The sequence below is a fragment of the Uranotaenia lowii genome, chromosome 3 (genome assembly GCF_029784155.1).
Source record: "Uranotaenia lowii strain MFRU-FL chromosome 3, ASM2978415v1, whole genome shotgun sequence".
NCBI classification, from domain to species: Eukaryota; Metazoa; Arthropoda; class Insecta; order Diptera; family Culicidae; genus Uranotaenia; species Uranotaenia lowii.
In genome coordinates, this window is record NC_073693.1 from 357,015,403 (window position 1) to 357,034,640 (window position 19,238).

General features: G+C 41.0%; 2 protein-coding genes and 1 long non-coding RNA gene across 3 annotated transcripts; 2 read left to right on the plus strand and 1 right to left on the minus strand.

Moving 5' to 3' along the window:
- Positions 1-429: 429 nt before the first annotated feature.
- Positions 430-3,877, plus strand: LOC129754137 (protein Lilipod-like). The gene is made up of 6 exons (XM_055750017.1): positions 430-645; positions 714-872; positions 937-1,091; positions 1,152-1,383; positions 1,452-1,608; positions 3,150-3,877. The coding sequence occupies exons 1-6, from the start codon at positions 456-458 to the stop codon at positions 3,469-3,471; spliced, it is 1,215 nt and encodes a 404-aa protein (XP_055605992.1). The 5' UTR covers positions 430-455; the 3' UTR covers positions 3,472-3,877.
- Positions 3,878-12,787: 8,910 nt separating this feature from the next.
- LOC129753989 (chymotrypsin-1-like) lies at positions 12,788-15,064 on the plus strand. The gene is made up of 2 exons (XM_055749844.1): positions 12,788-13,548; positions 14,950-15,064. Exons 1-2 carry the CDS (start codon positions 12,788-12,790, stop codon positions 15,062-15,064), a joined length of 876 nt encoding a protein of 291 aa, XP_055605819.1.
- A 3,410-nt stretch (positions 15,065-18,474) lies between these two features.
- On the minus strand, positions 18,475-19,235 carry LOC129750681 (uncharacterized). The gene is made up of 3 exons (XR_008738453.1): positions 19,102-19,235; positions 18,915-19,010; positions 18,475-18,725 (listed from the first exon to the last, which is right to left on the minus strand). It is a non-coding gene; the product is annotated as an uncharacterized LOC129750681 (long non-coding RNA).
- Between the last annotated feature and the right edge of the window lie 3 nt (positions 19,236-19,238).

The window sequence follows — 19,238 nt, forward strand, 5'->3', positions numbered from 1 at the left end:
TGGTTAGTCAACAATATGGTAATAGCTTCTCGAGGCTACTCCACTTATACCCTGGATACCGTAAGTGCCTCTGCTTGCGATTCTATTCCCTTAAAAGTCTCATTGAGAGGTTATAACTGTGTTGCATGGTAGCCAATATGGACGCGTGGGTTATTTTTTTGGCCATAACCGCGGCGCTGCCGCAAACCCAAGGTGGATTCATACATACATACATACAGAACCTCCAGCGTTGTTTTCTTTTTCGGTAACCTCGTAATACGTCCCAGTTTTTTATTGACTAATTCGTCTGTAGTGCAACCGTGTTGCCTAATGTAGGCTAGGCTTTAGACTTACAAATACGAGATAGCAATCAAATGCGATCATTTCGAAGATCAAATATCGGATCGTACCACACCCAAATTATTTCGTGTTACCATTCTTCAGATAGGATTGTTCTTGGGAAAAACTAATTGAAGATGTTTTTCAAAAACATCCTTTTCCTTCTTCCAGTTTGTACCCCCATGGGTTTTGTGCGACTGTTTGGCGTCATCGGCCAGGTGCTGGTGAAGCCCAATTTGTTGCGGGACGTGAACGAGGAATTTCACGCCTTCTACCTGGAGGAGGCAACGGTGCGGCGTAAGCTGGCGAACGCTAACGTCAACATTGGTAATGTTTTCGAAACCTTTTGGTATTGTTCTGGATTTTAAAAAAATTCTCTGTTTCTTTTTTTGTAGAGTTGAAGAGCGTCACCACCGTCGATTACGCCCCGTCGAAGCTGTGCGCCGATTTGGATGATTTGTATCAAATCCGACCAACCAACGGCAGCACCGCTTACGAGTCCGAAAAACTCTTCGAAAGACTGAGAGAGCTTGAGGCTGAACGTAAACTACTAGGTACGGTAGATTGAATGAAACCTAGGTTTTTGAGTATATTTGTAAACTTTTTTTTTATTAACAGACAAACAACGAAGTTCGTCTGCCCTGCAGAGGAATCTCGTCTATCCGGTTGCAATGTTGCTATTGCTTCTTCTGACCGGAATCACTGTACTGCTGGTTATGCAGAATACCCTAGAGCTACTGATAGGAATCAAGGCTCTGCCATTGAGTACACGGGTAGGTGACAAGTATGTTAGTTGAGGTTACATATTTTTGACTTTTTTTTCGAAATTCCAGCAATTCACTCTCGGCATAACATCGCTGTCGAAACTCGGTCCCCTCGGGGCCGCCCTCGAAGTTTGCATCATCATGTACCTGGGCGTTACATCGGCGGTAGGTCTCTACACGATGCCATTCATGCGGAATGTTAGGCCACAGCGACGAAAGACGTCCCTCTCGCAGCTCATCGCCAACTGTGGACTGGTGCTGATCCTAAGCTCGGCCCTCCCACTGCTGTCCCGGATACTGGGTGAGTTTTTGTTTTTTTTAGGTAACTAAACTAGAAGAGATGTCTGATTGAACTTTTCTTTCTCGTAGGAATCACCAACTTCGATCTGCTCGGGGATTTCGGCCAGATCGAGTGGCTCGGCAACTTCCTGATCGTGCTGCTGTACAACGTGATCTTCGGGACGGCGGCCACGCTCTGTCTGATCAACAAGTTCACGGCCACCGTCCGGCGGGAGCTGTGCGCCCGGTTAGTGGAAAACTATTTCATTTTCCTCAGCTATCTGTCGTTCATCATCAACTGAAAGGGGACGTTCCGTGTGTGTAAATGTGTGTGTGTATGTGTGGGTGTTTGCGTACGTATGAATGTGATCATTGTTTTGCTGTTTGGCTAGATTTTGTATTGCTATTTTATTTTTTAAAGTGTTTAAGGCTAGTATTTTTAGCCGCACATTCAAATAGCAAAACAAAAGCACTGAATTGCTTACCTCTTTGAGAGATTATTTATTTTATAATTGGAGCGACGTATCTATGAAGCTTGTTCTATTTATTTATAATTATGTATGATGCAATAGACGCGCAAAAACGCATTCTCATTAGTAAAAAGTTTGATTTTGAGCTAACATTAGAACTTATGGGCATATCTACACCTTAGTAAATTCCACTATATCATTAGTCACTTATTCTAGAACTCCTATTTTAATTTTAACCATAAATCTCTAAAAGCACCCTCAGTATCAGGTTTCTAATAGAAAAAACTATCTATAAAATCACCTCAGAAGAGTGGAGTATATTGTTCCACATACCTAGCTATGGAAAAGACTAATGTTGGTAAATATCGATTCTACAAATGAAAAAAAAAAACTTTTTTAACACTCGAAGATTACAGGTACCGCGTAACGTCCCTTGGGAAAACCGCGAATTGTCTAATGAGAGTAAAACATACTCAGACATACAGTACAGGTCTTCAAATAGCACTGTTAAAAATTAATGTCATTTGAAATTTTAAATTTCAATCGTCTTTTGAAAAACTACGAGGAGCTTGAAATTAATTAGAAAAAGCATGATTTCAACCTGATGAAAGTACCAACAGTTCTTTCCCCAAGTTTCATTTCTAGTCTCTAAGCACTTGTAGTTAAAAACATAGTTTCTCTAAAACAAAATCTATTATTTTATCATAAACTAATGATTTCTGAGTAGTCATTATGCATTCTATCGTACCATTTTCCTATTATTTTTATGTCAATCGCATTTATATGAACTTAAGTCATTGCCATCGCTATTCTACTATTTATTCCTAAGAAAGGCCTGTTTTTTCGAGATATTACCTAAAAAGTTTTCTGACCTTTAGCCATACATTTTAAGTTTTGCGTTCCGAACCATTTCGCTATTTCAGTCCAAATTTAAAAACTTTGAGATTTTAGTTCTTAGACATCATTGATCGGCTGTTAAAATAGTGACTTATCATAAGACCGCCTCGTGAGACGATAAATAAAGTATTTTAATATTAAGTTTCGTGCCATTTTTTGCTTTTATTTTCGCATTATTTGATGACTATTGGCCCTAGGTGACCTTCTGTTGATTCCATTTGTATCTAACCAATGTTTAGGCAACAATTTATTCCGCGGGAAAGCTTTACTAATAGTTTTTTTTTAATTGCTTGCCATTGCACCACCCTCATAAATGCATGCTTCTGTCGTTATCGTTATACTTTATCTTAAAACAACCGCTAAACCTCCGAGTAACTAACCGATGACCGTTGTGATCGTGTTATTCCCGCGTGTCCCGCAGGTTGAAGGCCCTGTTCGACTACAGCAGCCATCTGGAGGCCAACTTCAGCAACTTCTCTCACCTAACCAGTAATGGTAGCCATCATCATCATCATCATCATCCCGAATCGGCGCCGGTGATTCCCAATCATCAGCAGCAACCTTTCCTCCAGAATCAGCCTCCGGAAAATCATCACGTAATTCTAGAAACTACAAGCGTTGAGACGCAAGTCTCCCACCGAACCACGACAACACAGGTGATCGTCCCAGAGGTGGACGATCAGCACAAAGCCATTCCCAACGGGAAGGTTCCACATTCAGAGGAAGACAAGAAAACGCTTTAAGAGAAAATCTATCGCACAAAACAACTGATAAAGACTCCAGGCTTTTCGCAACGAAACCAGAACGTGACTTGATGACTGACGGAAACCAATTCTCTACATGATGTGTTAATGAGATGAAGAGTGTAACATACCCATGCATTTTAACCCCAGCCGATCGATCTCTATACGTTCTAAGCTTATCTACATACTACTGTTCAATGGCACAAAATCGACCTCATCCTCCTCCTCGTGTGGTGTTACCTAAGGTGAGGTAACGAAATAAGGTAACTACCCGAAACAAACATGTATGTACTCGAACACAACTTACACGAGATGATATTGCATGAAGCAAAACACAAGTGAGATTAACAAATATCCAATAACCAGTATTGAAATAAATTTGACGTGTTGAATTCGTCGGAAGATATTATTAGTTCTTTTGTCGAAAACAGTATCCGAACTATTCCCACAACAGTTTTTTTATTTTCGTAAAGTAGTGTATCAGAATTGACATCAGAACAACATCAGAATTTGACAAATAGTAAGCAAACTACTTGCTAAAGATTGGAGCTTTTTTATTTTATTTTTTTTGTAGCTTCGGACCATTGCCTCAGCACGCGCTTTAAAAAGTGGTGTTTCCAGCTAACCTGAGAATTTTCTTCAAACGTTCATCTTGATTGACAGCCAAACCAGACGGCTTGAACTATGGCTTAGATATAATTCTCTCGGAAATGGCGATATACAGCATCACTTTCTATTCAAACTTATGTTTGAACTTGAATTTAATATTCGGAGATGTAGGTAGTAGAACTATCCTTGGAATAGTATCGATCCCGGGGATGAGCGTCTTCGAAAGAGAGAAGACGAGATAACTTTCGTCGTCCATCAAAATATTTCCCGGAATAATTTTTTATCATCCAGCGGCATTGGGATTTAAGAGTCGAAATCTGATCCTCAGTGTAATCTGGGGCTCTTGTCTTCTTTACGGCACTTAATTCTAACTTTTTTTTAATGTATAGCGCCAGGAATACCCCAAGTCGTGATTTGCAATGATCTTGATGGTAAGTTTGCGGTGATCTTAGGCAATATCAGAAATTCCATGTTCTGGTCGTAATCCAAGACTCTAGAACGAACCCTCGCAGCTACGCGTAGCCTTGCCTTGGTGGAGGAATTTCCTATTCCAATGATAGAAACATCCGTGCCCTTTCTCGTAACCTTCAACATCTGGCATAATTTTTTCGACATAAAATTGCACTCGGAGCCTGAGTATAACAATGCTCGTGCTGGATGTTTGACTCCACCTTCGATGAGAACCACTGCTGTAGCGAGAAGTATCCTTGTTTCCTTTACTCGACCAGTATTTGAAGAAACCCTTTCGTTGTCCGCCGTGTCAGAAATCGCATGTTCAGTACTGGGAATCGAAGAATTGCCACCTTCCTTTGAATTACCACCTTCTTGAACGAACGGCGTCCTTCTTGGTTGCTTCCCGTTTGCCTTGTAGCACACCAAAGTGTGGTGCTGGTGAGTGGTGACGACCTTTGCATTGCCTACATGAATATTTGGAGGTGCAATCCTGTACCTGATAATCTCTCGCAAGGCAATTTCGACAGAGATCGTAATGACGAATCGTTGTTTCTCGTTGAGAAACTGGCCCTTGAAACGTTGAGCAATTATGCAACCAATGCGACGCTGAGCACACCGGGCACCTGATTGAATCGCGTTGTGCCCCGAACGAAATTGTCCTGGCACCTTTCTCGCTCCAGACGAAGAATCCAATTTCGCTTCAACCGATTTGATGGGGAAAGCTTCTAGAATCCTAATACTACGCTGAACAAATTCTAATAAATCCTTCAAGGTGTCCTGTTCGTTCACAGATGAAGGTTCTTCCCATGCGCGACGAAAATCCGGGCCCAAACGTGAGCTGAGAAGATCGATGAGCAGCAAATCCTTGTAGTCTGCTACTTCGACCACTTGGCCCCAAGTTTGGACAATCCGATCGAAAAACTCAATTCCACCAACGATTTCTTGCCCAATGTAATAATTTGAAAAAAACCAGAACTAAAATTTTCAATTATTTAAAATTGGATTAATCAAGGATCTATCAAGGCTTTAGCTTCACCCTTAAGATAGCCCTTGAGGTAAAGAAATTTTTCAATTTCAGGCATCTCAGTTTTCCAGTGGATCAACGATGTGAAAAGATCTCGAAAACTGAGCCACTCGTCGATATTTCCATCAAATCGGTATCGATTTTTGAATACGGCGAATGCGCCAACTGTAAACAAATCCAGATAATCACATAACCCGATAGGAAATTTGACAGTTGAAAAATTTCGCCGTTCACATATTTAGTTGGGTGCCGATTTAGTCTGGCTACAAATCACCCTACTAAATCAATGACCCTATTTAGTATGCCAATTAATCGAGCTACGCTTGAATATGAAATAGGTGCCATACTAAATCGGCTGATGAGTAGGCTCACACAATTAGGCATGATTTGGTAGCACAATAAGTTGATCGACGTAATCGGAGGGGATCGGTCAATTTAGTAGGTTTTCGTAGGACTCTATTTAGTTGGCAAACTTTTAGCCTATTTAGTATGGAATGGTCATAACTGGATTAGTTTTTGACATGTGTTGTGTGATGGAGTTCATCGAAGGGAAAGCTTGGCCCACGGTTCGTCAGTGATCATCAGCAGTTTGTTCGAGTGGTGAGCGGGTTTCTATCGGTTCCGTCATGACGACGTCAACCTGACCAAGTTCCCGGACGTTTGCCGGGCATGCCGTAATCGAAGGTGTTCATGATTCCGATGGAGGCATCGCTGACGACGCCCTCACCGTGGGCCAGTTTCTGGATGAGGTGCCGGAGGTGAGTTGATGGAATAAAAAAATTATTTTGGAAAATAGTTTGATTGTTTTCCTCTTATTTCAATAGAAAAACATTCAGTTCTCGAAATCCGTTTGTACCGGTTGGGTGGAGGAGCTGGAACGGATTTCCATCTTCAGGTGCGAGCTGCTGTTGAGTCAGAAGTTTACGGAAGCCTTGGTAGATCGTTGGAGTTTTGCAGTGCTTGGATCGCAAGCTTCTCTACAGGACAGGTCGTTTCCCGACCGGCTACTGTAGGATGCTAGGTTCAAAGATTCCGGCATTCTCATTGCCGAATGAGCCAGTTTGCAGGTTCGTGCCTCCACCATCAGGCTACCTGCCAAAAATTTACTTCGCCAACCACCTACATTTTTACTACAGAAAAATAAAAATACCTCTACTGGACTTGCTCCGAGATACGAAAATGAACCATTTACATAAATCGCCCTATTTAGTCGGATGGTACTTTTGCGGTCAATCAATCCGGCTATTTAGTCGGATTGAGTTGGGTGGTAAGAAGAAAAATCTATTTTTGAGGTCAATCAATCCGGCTATTAAGTACGATTGGGTAGGGTGGTAGTAAAAAAACCGATGATGGCGGTCAATCAATTCAGCTATTTAGTCGGATTGCGTAGGGTGGTAGGGAGAAAAATCAATTTTAACGGTCAATCAATCCGGCTATTTAGTAGGATTTGGTAGGGTGGTAGAAAAACAATCGATTTTTGTGGTCAATCAATTCTGCTATTTAGTCGGATTGAGTTGGGTGGTACAAAGAAAAATCTATTTTTGCTGTCAATCAATCCGGCTATTTAGTACGATTGGGTAGGGTGGTAGGAAAAACAATCGATTTTTGAGGCCAATCAATTCTGCTATTTAGTCGGATTGAGGCGGATGGTTAATACTAAATTGCTCGTTTGATACCCCTATTAAATAACGTCAAAAATCTCATTAACTTTATCGCCCTACTAATCAGGCGATTAAGTCGGTTCCTACACAATCATGCTACCCTATTTGATAGGCCTACGAAATCGGCTTACTAATCGGCTGATGCCCAGCAAAAACTCCCATAAGCGACGTTGCAACAATAGGCCGATTAGTATGATCGAAAATTGGCCGACGCACCCTTCGCGAGCCGACTAAGTATGGTGAATAGTAGCGTGTATTTCCTATCGGGAAATGCGTTAAACTCTTTATTTTACATCCGAAAATATGATTTTCTTTTAATTTTTCTTATTCTTGTGAAGTTAAATTTATTTTTTTAAATAAGGCGAATAGTTTTTTTTAGGAGTGTGTAATCCCACAGTTCATTCGCCCATTTCCCCTCAAAATTTCGTCGCGTACAAAAGGGCCAATAGTTATTTCGAGATAGAAAAAGGACATTGGAGTTTTTGAAATTTGTTTTCCAGGACGAGGAGATGCACAAATCAGTATTTATAAGATCGTTGAATGTGCTAATGTTTTAATGTGATCATTTGGACCCGCTTTCAAGCCGAAATTTGCTTGAATATTGCTTCTTTAATGAGTGATCCAAAAGGCGAATAGTCATTCTGCAATTAAAAAGGGCGCTCCAATTTGGCGAATGAACAAAATGATAGCACCAGTCTGTGGTAAAAAGGCCCACAGTTATATTTATCAATTTTTTGAAGTAATCAATACGCAAAAGCTATATTTATCGATCGGGTGATGAAATTTAATCAATTCGAAAGCATTTTAGCGACTTATTAAGGAAAATGATTGTACGCAGCTAAATAGGAAATTGATTTTATTTTCTGAAACTTGGAATGCGTTTTTCTCAAAACAAAGGTCTTGGCGCATTCGCCGTATTCAAAAATCGATACCGAAATGTCTTTAATTTGATCTGTGGTAGACGTACATGATCAACTAAACCTGGGAGAGACCGTTCTACATTGCGCGTTGATTGCTCTAAAGCATCAGGGTAGTGCTCATTAACCTTATTTAACATATAGGATTTAACATCGTAGTTCAAAGTCAGTCATTTCTTTGAGAAAACCTCTTCGCTGGCTCTTCGTGGCCCTCGATTTCACTGATGGTCTCGACAATTTTTTCTGGCTGCTGAAAGGAGCAGTAAGTAGATCTCCCATCCTTCGGGAGACTTGAGACATGCATCCAATCATCTAGTTCCCAATGCATGTAAACATAAACAAGTCACAGCAACCGAATTAGCTGTTCAAGTTGTCGAGTGCGGACAAGGCTTTACGGAGCTGCGGCATCAGTCAAGCTGACGGTTGTCAACCGGGAGAGCCAGACTTGTTGGATGATCTGAGTTTGTTTCCCTCGGTTCGGAACTGACGACCGTTCTTTATCGATGGTATTGACTGATGGCCATCTCCTGATTCGTATTTTTTAAGGATTTAGCATTGTTCATTGTTGGTTCAACATCACTCTCTACTTTAAAATGGAACAGATTCATCCAATGAAAGTAAACGTGACAGTTTTCGTACCGAAGAGAAACGTGATACAGAAAATTGATGTCCTGATTCAGGACGTTCGATCGATTTCTGTGCACTCGTAAAAACGCTATCCCAGATTTCAGGAGGGCTGAACTGTTGAGATTTGTCTCATCGTAGCAATCGATTGGACAAATAACAACATACACATAATTAATAAATAATTAGATATGTAACCATAGGGATGGTTTAAGAAGGTATTCCAGTTTCTACCACCAACTAGATAAGTCTCTCCTTTCCACTTCCCAAGTGCTTCCATCAACAGGTTATGGGCCCAGCACTAGTGGAAAGGAGAAGAAGCTGAATCAACAGTGGCAAGAAGTGCCAGCGCCGAAGGACAACGAGCCGAAACCCGGAAGTACAACGAACCAGGACCCAACTGGAAGATTATAGAATCGGGAAGCCAGGTGGAGGTCGACAAGCAAGGAAACACGGAAGGTCGTCGGACAGGTGCTACGGAAGGTCGCTGGGTCGGATCCTTAGAAGGTCGGCGAGTCGAGAGCCACCGGAAGGCCGTCGTGCCATTGGTGAGGCGTCGGGCCAAAATAAGAGCGTCTAGCCGGAACCAACAAAGTCGTCGGACCGGAGCAACTGGGAGGTCGTCGGACCGAAAGCTGTTGAGAGCCATTAGCAGGGAGCACTTTCGGAGTGGAAAGGAGAGAACAAACTAACTGTTTGAAGGTTAAAACTGGAATGACTTTATTTTTAACTTTGCGTTCTATTTATACTAGTTTGTTCCTTGGAGACTCATAGGGAACCATAGTTACAATAATTTGTTTGTAAATGATAACACCAACATGCGTCTGTTGTTATTCATCTCATCGATTACTTCGATGGGACGAATTCCAACACTCCTCCTCAACAAACGCTTTTTGCTGGTCAGCAATGCTCCGCGCCGGACCACATTCATCGCCTTCAGCTTAACGACCCTCTCCAGGTTTCGTTCGCCGACCATCATCCTTCGGCCTTTGGTTCGCTCGACGACAACCTCCCGTCGTCTTGACGCTCCTTGCAGTTCGTAGCCTATCCTCAAGGCTTTTCGCCTTCCCAGCGGCTCGCGACCCTCTTCGGATTCCCGGCTCGACAACCTTCTATCGGATTTCATGATCGACACCTCCGGACGGATTTCCAGTTCGACTGTCTTCCAATTGGATACCAGGCTAAACCACCTTCCAATTGGATCCCTGGCTCGACACCTCTGACCGGTTCCAGGTTCAACCTGGTTCCTTGGTTTTCCGTTTCGACGCCACCGAAAGGATTCCCAGGTCGATCACCTCCGAACGGATTCCAAGCACGACCACCTTCAATCGGATTCCAGGTATATCACCTCCAAATGGATTCCCGGCTCGACGCCTCCGAACGGTCCCAGGTTCGACGCACTTCCAATCGATTTCCAGGCTCGACTCACTTGGTAACGGTCCCGGGTCGCCCTCCTGCCGCTGCCGATTCCACTTCTCTCCTCCTTTCCACTAGTGTAGGGCTACATAACTCCACTAGGGCCCATAACCTGTTGAGAGCCATCAGCAGGGAGCACTTTCGGAGTGGAAAGGAGAGAACAAACTAACTGTTTGAAGGTTAAAACTGGAATGACTTTATTTTTAACTTTGCGTTTTATTTATACTAGTCTGTTCCCTAGAGATTCATAGGGAACCATAGTTACAATAATTTGTTTGTAAATGATAACACCAACATGCGTGTGTTGTTATTCATCTCATCGATTACTTCGATGAGACGAATCTCAACAAAAGCCATGGAAGGTTGACGGCCGGTATCATGGAACGCGTTGGGCCAGATTCACTGGTAGGTCACCGTACCGAAAGCCATGGAAGGTTGGTGGCCGGTATCGTGGAACGTCGTCAAGTCAGGAACTAGGTGGTGGCCTTCGGGCCAGGAACCACTGGAGGACTAACGAGCGAGAACCACGGAAGGTCGTCAAGCCGGTGCCATGGAAGATAGTCGGACTGGCAAGTCAAGTGAAGGTCGTCGAGCTGGACCACCAGAAGCGTCAGGCCTCAAGAAAGGCGTTGAGCTGGAAAGGATGCTTCGAGCCGCAGGAAGAGCGCCGAGACCATAGCCATGGAAGGTCGTCGGGTCAGCGCCATTGGGAGGTCGTCGGACCGGAAGCCACTGGAGTTCGTCGAACTGGTGCCATGGATGGGAGATCATCGAGTTGCAACAGAGGCGAGAGCGTGTATCTATCACCAACTAGACAAGTCTCTCCTTTCCACTGCCCAAGTGCTTCCAACAACATGAACTTTCGAGAGATTCGGGAAGATTTTCTTTCGAAATTCATAACTTTCAAAGCCTGTGATTCGCCATTATTCCGAGCAGTATAGCTTCACCACTGACTGCCGCCCTTGCATTCGTCCTCAGGCATACTAAGGAGTGTATTCGAAAAAAAATGCACCACATTGTTTTGTGGATAAGTTTTGAATGCAAGGATGCAAATTAATAACATTTTTAGCGAAACTGCCATGTAATGTAAGGGTTAGATGAGCGGGTTTTTGAGATAGCGTCCCATACAAAAATTTTATCGACTTTTTTGTGCACCAGTCGCGCCATCTATTATGGATACTATGAACCATCCTTTTCCAAATCAATGCTATTTTTATTGTTTTTCTGAGGCTTGGCCTTTAAAATTACCTGAAATTTTTGGTTTTGTCGAAGTAATAACAAATTTAGCCGATTGTCCTCCTTCGGCAAAAGTTATTCACAAAACAAAGTGTTGCATTTTTTTTCGAATACACTCCTTATTTGGGAAGCTCTCTCAGCAAAATCAGTGCAAAGCCTTCGTCATATTAAGACGATTTCCGTCAGTTTGAGGCCTGTCGAAAAGATTCCTCCATCCGATCTCTGTAGTGCCACCTGGAATGACACTGGCTACTGCAATAAACAAAACGATTCTACGACATATCATTACCTCGAAAAGTGACCTCCAATTTCATCCCCATCACATTCAATATCACCCTGTTGTTGGTTTTCTTCTTGCTTAAAAATTTTGTCGATAAGGTCAAAAATAGTGAAGCTTTTTTGGTCATCAGCGGGGTAAAGAGCGCATCACAAGGTGATACTGGCGCGAGCCATTCATTACTTTGTAAATCGAAGCAATTCGGCTGGATTTTTAATGTTATCTGTTGCCTGAAGAGTCTGTTTTGTAGCCTGGTGGTTAAATTGGACCAATACGTGATCTGTGATAAATAATTATACGAATCAGGAAAATGCTGCTCCGTTGTAAAACCGTTTACATTATTAGGCAGTTAGCGATACGAACGGAAAAATTGCCATTTGAATTTGAATATTTGTTTTCTGTAGTTTGAATGCTACATTCCGCTGTTACTAATTGAAAACTAAATTTCAACTGACGTATGATGCATAGTATTCACGTATACAGTAGATATAGTATTCAGATGATTTTCTGTCAACACCTACGTCATTTTTTTTTTTTCAAAGGATCAAGAGGAAAAGTTATCGTTTCAGAAATTTTCTGAAACTCATTAAAATGGAAACGAGAATCCGCTATCAAAAGTTCTAAAAGTATTCGATTGTATCCAATGGCTCCTCCTCGATGTAAACAGCTGTGAGACTCTGCTAATTTATGAATTAATACATCTCAATCGATAGGCTAGTACAATAAAGATTAAAATTTTTAACTGCAAACTGTTTACTACAAAATAACTGCAATGCGTAATGAAATAATCATTTGTTGGCAACATTCGAGATGTCGCTACAGTTTCGGTCGATGATTTGATTCTTGTTTATGTACGCATTTCCGCCTTTCTATGGCGACCGTTAAAAATAAATTTCAGCGTGACTGCACTTGAAGTTTCTATTGTTCCTGGCTTTATGACATTTTGAATGAAAATTCACAAAAATATTCAAAGCTTCTTTTTAAAACCAATTTTGTTTCACAGCTTATCCCGATTATCATGTTGAAGCACCCTAAAAAGTCCCATTTGCTCGCGATTATAAAAGCCCATCTCATTGTGGAGACTAATGAATAAAGAACGATGATTTTCCAAGTGCTCATTTCCTTTCTGCTCTCTAGTGTATCACTTGGCAAAGAAGATGCCAACTTTACGGATGCGTTCGGGCCCTTTGGCAATACAAGCAACCCTCAAAGCATTCGTCCCCTCGTCGTTGGGGGCGGTAATGCAGGGCCAACTCCGTATCAAGTTTCTCTGCAATTCCGGGGTGAACATTTCTGTGGTGGAACCATCATCGATCGGCTGTGGGTTCTGACGGCAGCTCACTGTTTAGATGGGTTACAACCCTCTCAGGTGAGGGTTTTCGTGGGATCAACGCAGCTGAGCCACGGAGGTTTCCGGTTTTCGGTGTCCAAGTTGATTCGGCACCCGAATTACGAGGAGGAACGTGCAATCAACGATATCGGTTTGCTCAAATTGGCGGGCAGTTTCCTGTGGGTGCGTGATCGAGTTGGCTCGATTGCGTACGGGAAAGATTTCATTCAAGGTGGTACGGAAGCTACCGTTACCGGTTGGGGTGGAACTAGACGCGATGGAGGACCCCCCTCGGATAAGCTGCAGTTCCTACGGCTTCGGGTATTGGATGCAAAAGTTTGCCGGAGAGCGCTTTTCAACTACGACGACGGACACCTTTGTACGTTTACAAGGAAGGGTCAAGGCATTTGTGGGGTTTGTAACACGTTTTTAGCTGTTAAAGACCCAAGACTTTACGTCTTTTTACTTACAGGGAGACTCCGGCGGTCCGCTTGTCAATGGAGGCAAGGTTATCGGAGTGGTCAGCTTCGGTATATCGTACTCTTCTGGAGAATCTTGCGCAATCGGCCTTCCAGATGGTTTTACAAGAGTATCTCACTTTGTAAACTGGATCGATTCAACTATGAAAAAGAATTAAAATCCTTAAATGAGATCAAAGTAATGCATTTTTTCTATTTGTATAATAAGTGTAATACTTCATGTGAACATGAAGAAAAATTTGTTTGAAAGATGTCATTTGAGCTATTCCCAGTAAAAAGCGAAAGCCGTGGGCTGGAGTACCTTCTCTATAGCGTCACAGGACTCGGAGACCGAGCAAGTTGGAATGACGAGACGAGTTGAACATGCCTTAAATTAGATGAAACATGCACTACTCCAAATATGACATGATTGGCTGTGCCAGCACTCGCATAGAGACTAACGAGGTATTCATGACGACATTGCAAGCAATAACTCGTTATGTACAAGTAGTGATGTCAGTTGAATTGATTGTTTTTCAATGCCAAAAGACATACCCCTATTCAACAGCGAATAACTATTTTTCCTTATAAGATCCGAAGCACATCCATGTAACTTATCGAAAACCTTTTTATATGGAAAATTGAGGGGTCTTATTGTTCGAATAAGTAATCAGTCGCATACTTTGAAATAACTTGTGTAGCAATTAGTAAAATTTATCTTCAAAAGCGTTCAATATTTTGACTACGAGACAGTTTTTCTTAGCAATTTAGCACTATTTCAGCAAAAAAAAATGGAATTTTTTAACTCAATTATTCACGTAAAAAATATGTTTTCCATTCGCATAAGCGCTCAATGCATTGTAAATACTTTGGTGAACATTTATATATTTTTTGCAGAATTTTAAAATCAGTAGTTTTTCTAGAAAACTAATATTTTAAAATTTTTCCATACATTTCTGTGGAATTTCCATAACTCTTTTTTAGTTGGCCTACTAACACATATGCAAGCAACGGAGTAGTATACCTAAGAAATCTAGCTATCTTAGGCGTTGCCTACATTGAAGTTCCATATAGAAGAATAATTATGCCTTCTTCATGATCTTGAAGTGACGTTATCTTTGCTTGGACCTTGTCATGTGACGCGTGGCTCCCGAGTCAAAATACCAATCGGAACACTTGACATCCGATGTTGACAGAACGCTGCACAACATTCTACTCGACAGTCCTCCGGTGTTAAAAGAATCTTGTTTTTCCGAACACTTCTCAGCCATATGACCTCTCACGTTGCATCGATAGCAAACCTATTCCTGTCCCCACGGACTTTGGATTTCACTGTTGATATCATCGCCGATTGATGGTAGCGCGACTCCAGAGACTTTTCCGCCAGCTGCAGTCACTTTTCTTCCGCTTCCGTTCGATCCGTCGCTTCCGTTAAACATCTTCAGACTGTTTCTATGATCCTTTCCTGTTCAGGTGGACTCGGTCCATAACCTATTGGGTGGTTAATGGAAGTACAACCGGTTTGGTACAGCGGAGAACGAAGAATGAAAATTTATTTTCTTCTATTGTGATTTTCTTGAACAACTAGATTCGCTTGCATATTTTTCGTTTGTCGAAAAATTTACATGAACCTTTTTCTCACCTTTTTTGTACGTTCTTGAATAATTTGTTTACACACATCATCGGAAGGTGACTTTGCGATGTGACGAGGCGACAATCTAAAAGCGATTTTAAGCTGCGTCCGAGCTAGAATACAAAATACGCTATTTGGGAATTTTGCAGTCTTTTCAAGACTCCCATAGTATTCAGACTAAAGCAGGTTAAATACCAGGTTTACAACCAATACACACTTAAATTAGCTGTATGGAAAGCTTCCCACGACGACTTCTCGATAGGTAAGCGAAATCATGCCCTTTTCCTGTCCAATCTTGAACCCGTTGCCAAAGGATTTTCGGAAGGAATTGTTGATTGTTTTCTTATGAGAATATGTCTTGTTTTAATCATCAATTATATTTTTAGATACACTTTATTTCATTGGCACCATATTTAAAAAAAAACATCATATTTTTTTCAGCACATGAAGCAGGTTGATGTCACAGGGAGAACTTTGTTCGGCGTTGGGTTTGATTTCTATCGCAGACAACGCTACAGTTTTTTAAAGTTCCATCTATTTACGTGCCACGATCCGAGCCGGAACATCCTCCTCAAGTCACGCAGGAAACGCAGAGCAGACGCATTTGTCTCTAAAAAAGATAATTTAGGACTAGAGAAATTTCAAAATTTTAAATATGTTCACAAATAAACTTCATTTATCGGCTTACCACAACAAGATTTTCATAGGTTTTCACTATTCCCTCAACAATATTTTCGCCGTTTCGTCCAGTTTCAGCTGGAAAAAAAAATTATAATCAAATAGGAAATAAATAAACCATATGAAGTAGAGATGTACCGAATAGTGGTATTCGGCGAACGGCCGAATACCGAATATTTACCTTTTCAACTATTCGGCCAGTTTTTTATGTAAAAAACTGGAAACTTATCTGGAATCTTTACTGGATTTATGGGCAAGTATGAAGATATCATGAAAAATCTGGAATAAACTATAATCAAAGTAAAAAGCGATATTTGTACAAGAGAATGTACGATCTTCTGTGAAAGATACGCCGTCACACCTTAGATGTTTTGCTGAAACCATAAGGCCTATTCGGCCGAATACTTAGCTCAACTATTCGGTGAGCCGAATATTCGGCTTAACGGTTTTTCGACGGTATTCGGCGCCGAATATTCGGCCGACCGAATATTCGGTACATCTCTAATATGAAGAATTACCTGAATTTGTCGAACGAAGCAAAATTCCTGTTTTTTTCTCATTGTTTATTACAACATAACTTGATTGCTTTGATTGTAAAATTTATCATTTTGTTTGTTTTTCAATAATTCCGCAGTTAGTTTTTGTCTGATATTCAAGAGATGTACAAATACGAAGGTGAGAGAAAAAGTACGAAATTGAAGAGCGAAATTAGAGATTAACGAAATTTTTGTGTGAAAATTCTAGCGCGCGAATGAAATCGCAATATTTAATGACATTACTTTTCATAGCTTACTTATCTTCCAACACATCCAAATGCTAGTTGACTTTGGTAGTTCCAAAAATGTCATCAGTTTCACCACTTGTCAATACATGAAGCAACAAGGAGTTAAAGTTCGTCAGCCTGAGTGTTAACTCTTGAAGCTAATCTTTGTAGAATGACTGCCAGACAAGGAATGAATATTTATTTAAATCTATTCATCTTATATAGAGGAGATGAGGGCATAATGGCCACCTTAAGGAAAATGCTTATTTAACCATAGAGAACAGCTGTAATATGTAAATTACATCATTGTTTCGTGTTCAGACACTCAAATAGTCTAGTGCCTAATTGGATGGAACTTGAAAAAGTAGATAAAAACGTTTAAAAATGCATTTTAAAAATTTTTGCCGAAAGCCGAAAACCAATCACTGCAGAGGCATAATGAGAAACCCCCCGAGACAGTATGAGCACCATTAATGAAGGCATAATGAGCGTTTTCTGCCGGGGAATCTAGCAGCGAATTTGACTCGATGAAGTCAATTGAGTAATCGAGCTACAGCTTGACTTGTTTCCACTGACGATTTGGCCTATTGGTTAGATGTCGGAGAGGTAATCAGTAGGCTCGAGTTCGATTCCTGGTGGTGTGCAAAAAACAAATCCCCTCAAACAGGAATCGAACTCGAGTCTACTGATTACCTCTCCGACACCTTACCAATAGGCCAAATCGACAGACGAAACAAGTCAAACTGTAGCTCTATTATCCAGTTGACTTCATCGAGTTGAATTCGCTGCTAGATTCCCCGGCAGAAAACGCTCATTATGCCTTCATTGATAGTGCTCTGTTCGCCTCCAGTGAACAAATTATAGTAAAAACGCGTTTTAAAATTGATTAAAGTGAAAAATCAAAAATTTTATGAGCAACAATGTGTAGATCATGTTGCAGTGCGTACATTTTAGATCAAGAGGATTTGAAAGTCATAAAAGCTTATTTGGTGGTGCTCAAAAATTATATTATTTTCGTCACTTGAGAACCTAGATGGTTATTATTTAATATTTCTGTAAAGATGAAAAGGATATTTCTTTTTTGGTGAAAAATTAATACTATAGATAGTACGAAACAAGTCCTTATGAAAATTTGCTTGAGAAAATACGTACTTATGTAGAAAAAAGGAGTGCTTATTATGCCCTGGGTGCTCGTTATGCCCTCATCTCCCCTACTGTTTGACATGAGTTTCTGAGTTACTGCGATTGGATAAATGCACTCTGTGTTGCTATGATCAGATTGCTAACATTTCCCCCTTCTAACTTCAGAACACGATGTATGGTTCCAGACGGGAAGGCATCCGGATGGTACGCCGCGGTCTAACCCGTTCAGGAACCCTTGAAGATTTGAGTTCGTCTACTTGTTGAGTTCCGTCTGATACTGCGTCCTCGAATTCTTCAGGGTTTTGATCCTCCAAAAATTTCACGGTATCATCGAAAATTTCGGATGAAGTGTCAGAACCTTCCTTCGGTGGTGATGTTGGAACCTTTGGTTTAGATTCAACTCAGAACATGTCCATCAAAATGTTGAGTGGAGCGCTGGATCTGCTGTTGAATTGATTTCTATTCGCTCGTGGTTTCAACTCGTTGATAGTTATGACAGCTGTTTTTCGCACACGCTCTACCATATTGAACCATAAATGCTTGAAAAATAACCATAATCGAAGTTTTGTGGATCAAGTCGTTTTATGAGTTTTCAGTGAAAACTCATAAAATGAGATTTCAAGGAGAACTTGGATTATGGTTATTTTTTAAACATGGTCGAAAAAGCGAAAATGAGCAAAAAATCAGGGGGAAATTATTTGAATGAATGTAGAACGACAAGCATCAATCCGTGTGTTGTAAATAGAGTTTTTATTTCAAAATACATTTATTGATGTGGTTATTAAAAATAAATAAAAAACATAAACATTTTGTCTGGTTGACTTCACCGACATCTGCACTATGGGATGCTGGCAATGAATTTTGTTGCATTTGCGGCACTGGTCAGATGCTATCACTTTCGCAAGCGCTGCTGCCTCTTCCCCGGTGACTGTACAGCAACCAATCCTGTATCCGCTCCTCCAGTGGTTTCTGATCGCAGCTTTTCAAGTCGGAACACCCGCTGATCAAAGGGAAGCGCTCGTATTATCATTACTGCAATAGAGAAACAGAAAATTGTTAGTATGATGCAACGAGGAAAATTGAACGAAGGATTGAAATTGTTCAATTAAACATTAATAACTAGAACTGCTAGAACTAACATTGTAGAACTACCGCCAGTCTCCAAATAGTCTGTCCATGCAATTTTTCCACCGTCGAAACCTGACTCGTTTTTCCACATACCTTACCGCTGATGCTGTTGTCGTTTCCTGCAGATCACTCAGCGGAAGCTCCTGATCCGGTTCCTCTTGCATTTAGACTGTAGCGTACTGACTCTTCCTATCAATTAAAAGATAAAAAATAAGGTTAGAGTGATTTGGAAGAACCCCTCAATTTATTAATTAACACTGTTTTTTTTTAAGATACTTACGAGTTAATTAAATTACCTTATAATCCTTATCTAAAGTTGTAAATTTATAAACTGAAACAGCTGCTTGGAAACAAATTGTTTAATTTTTAGCACAGCCAAAATGAAAACAAACAAGATCTCTTGCGAAGATGGCTGCT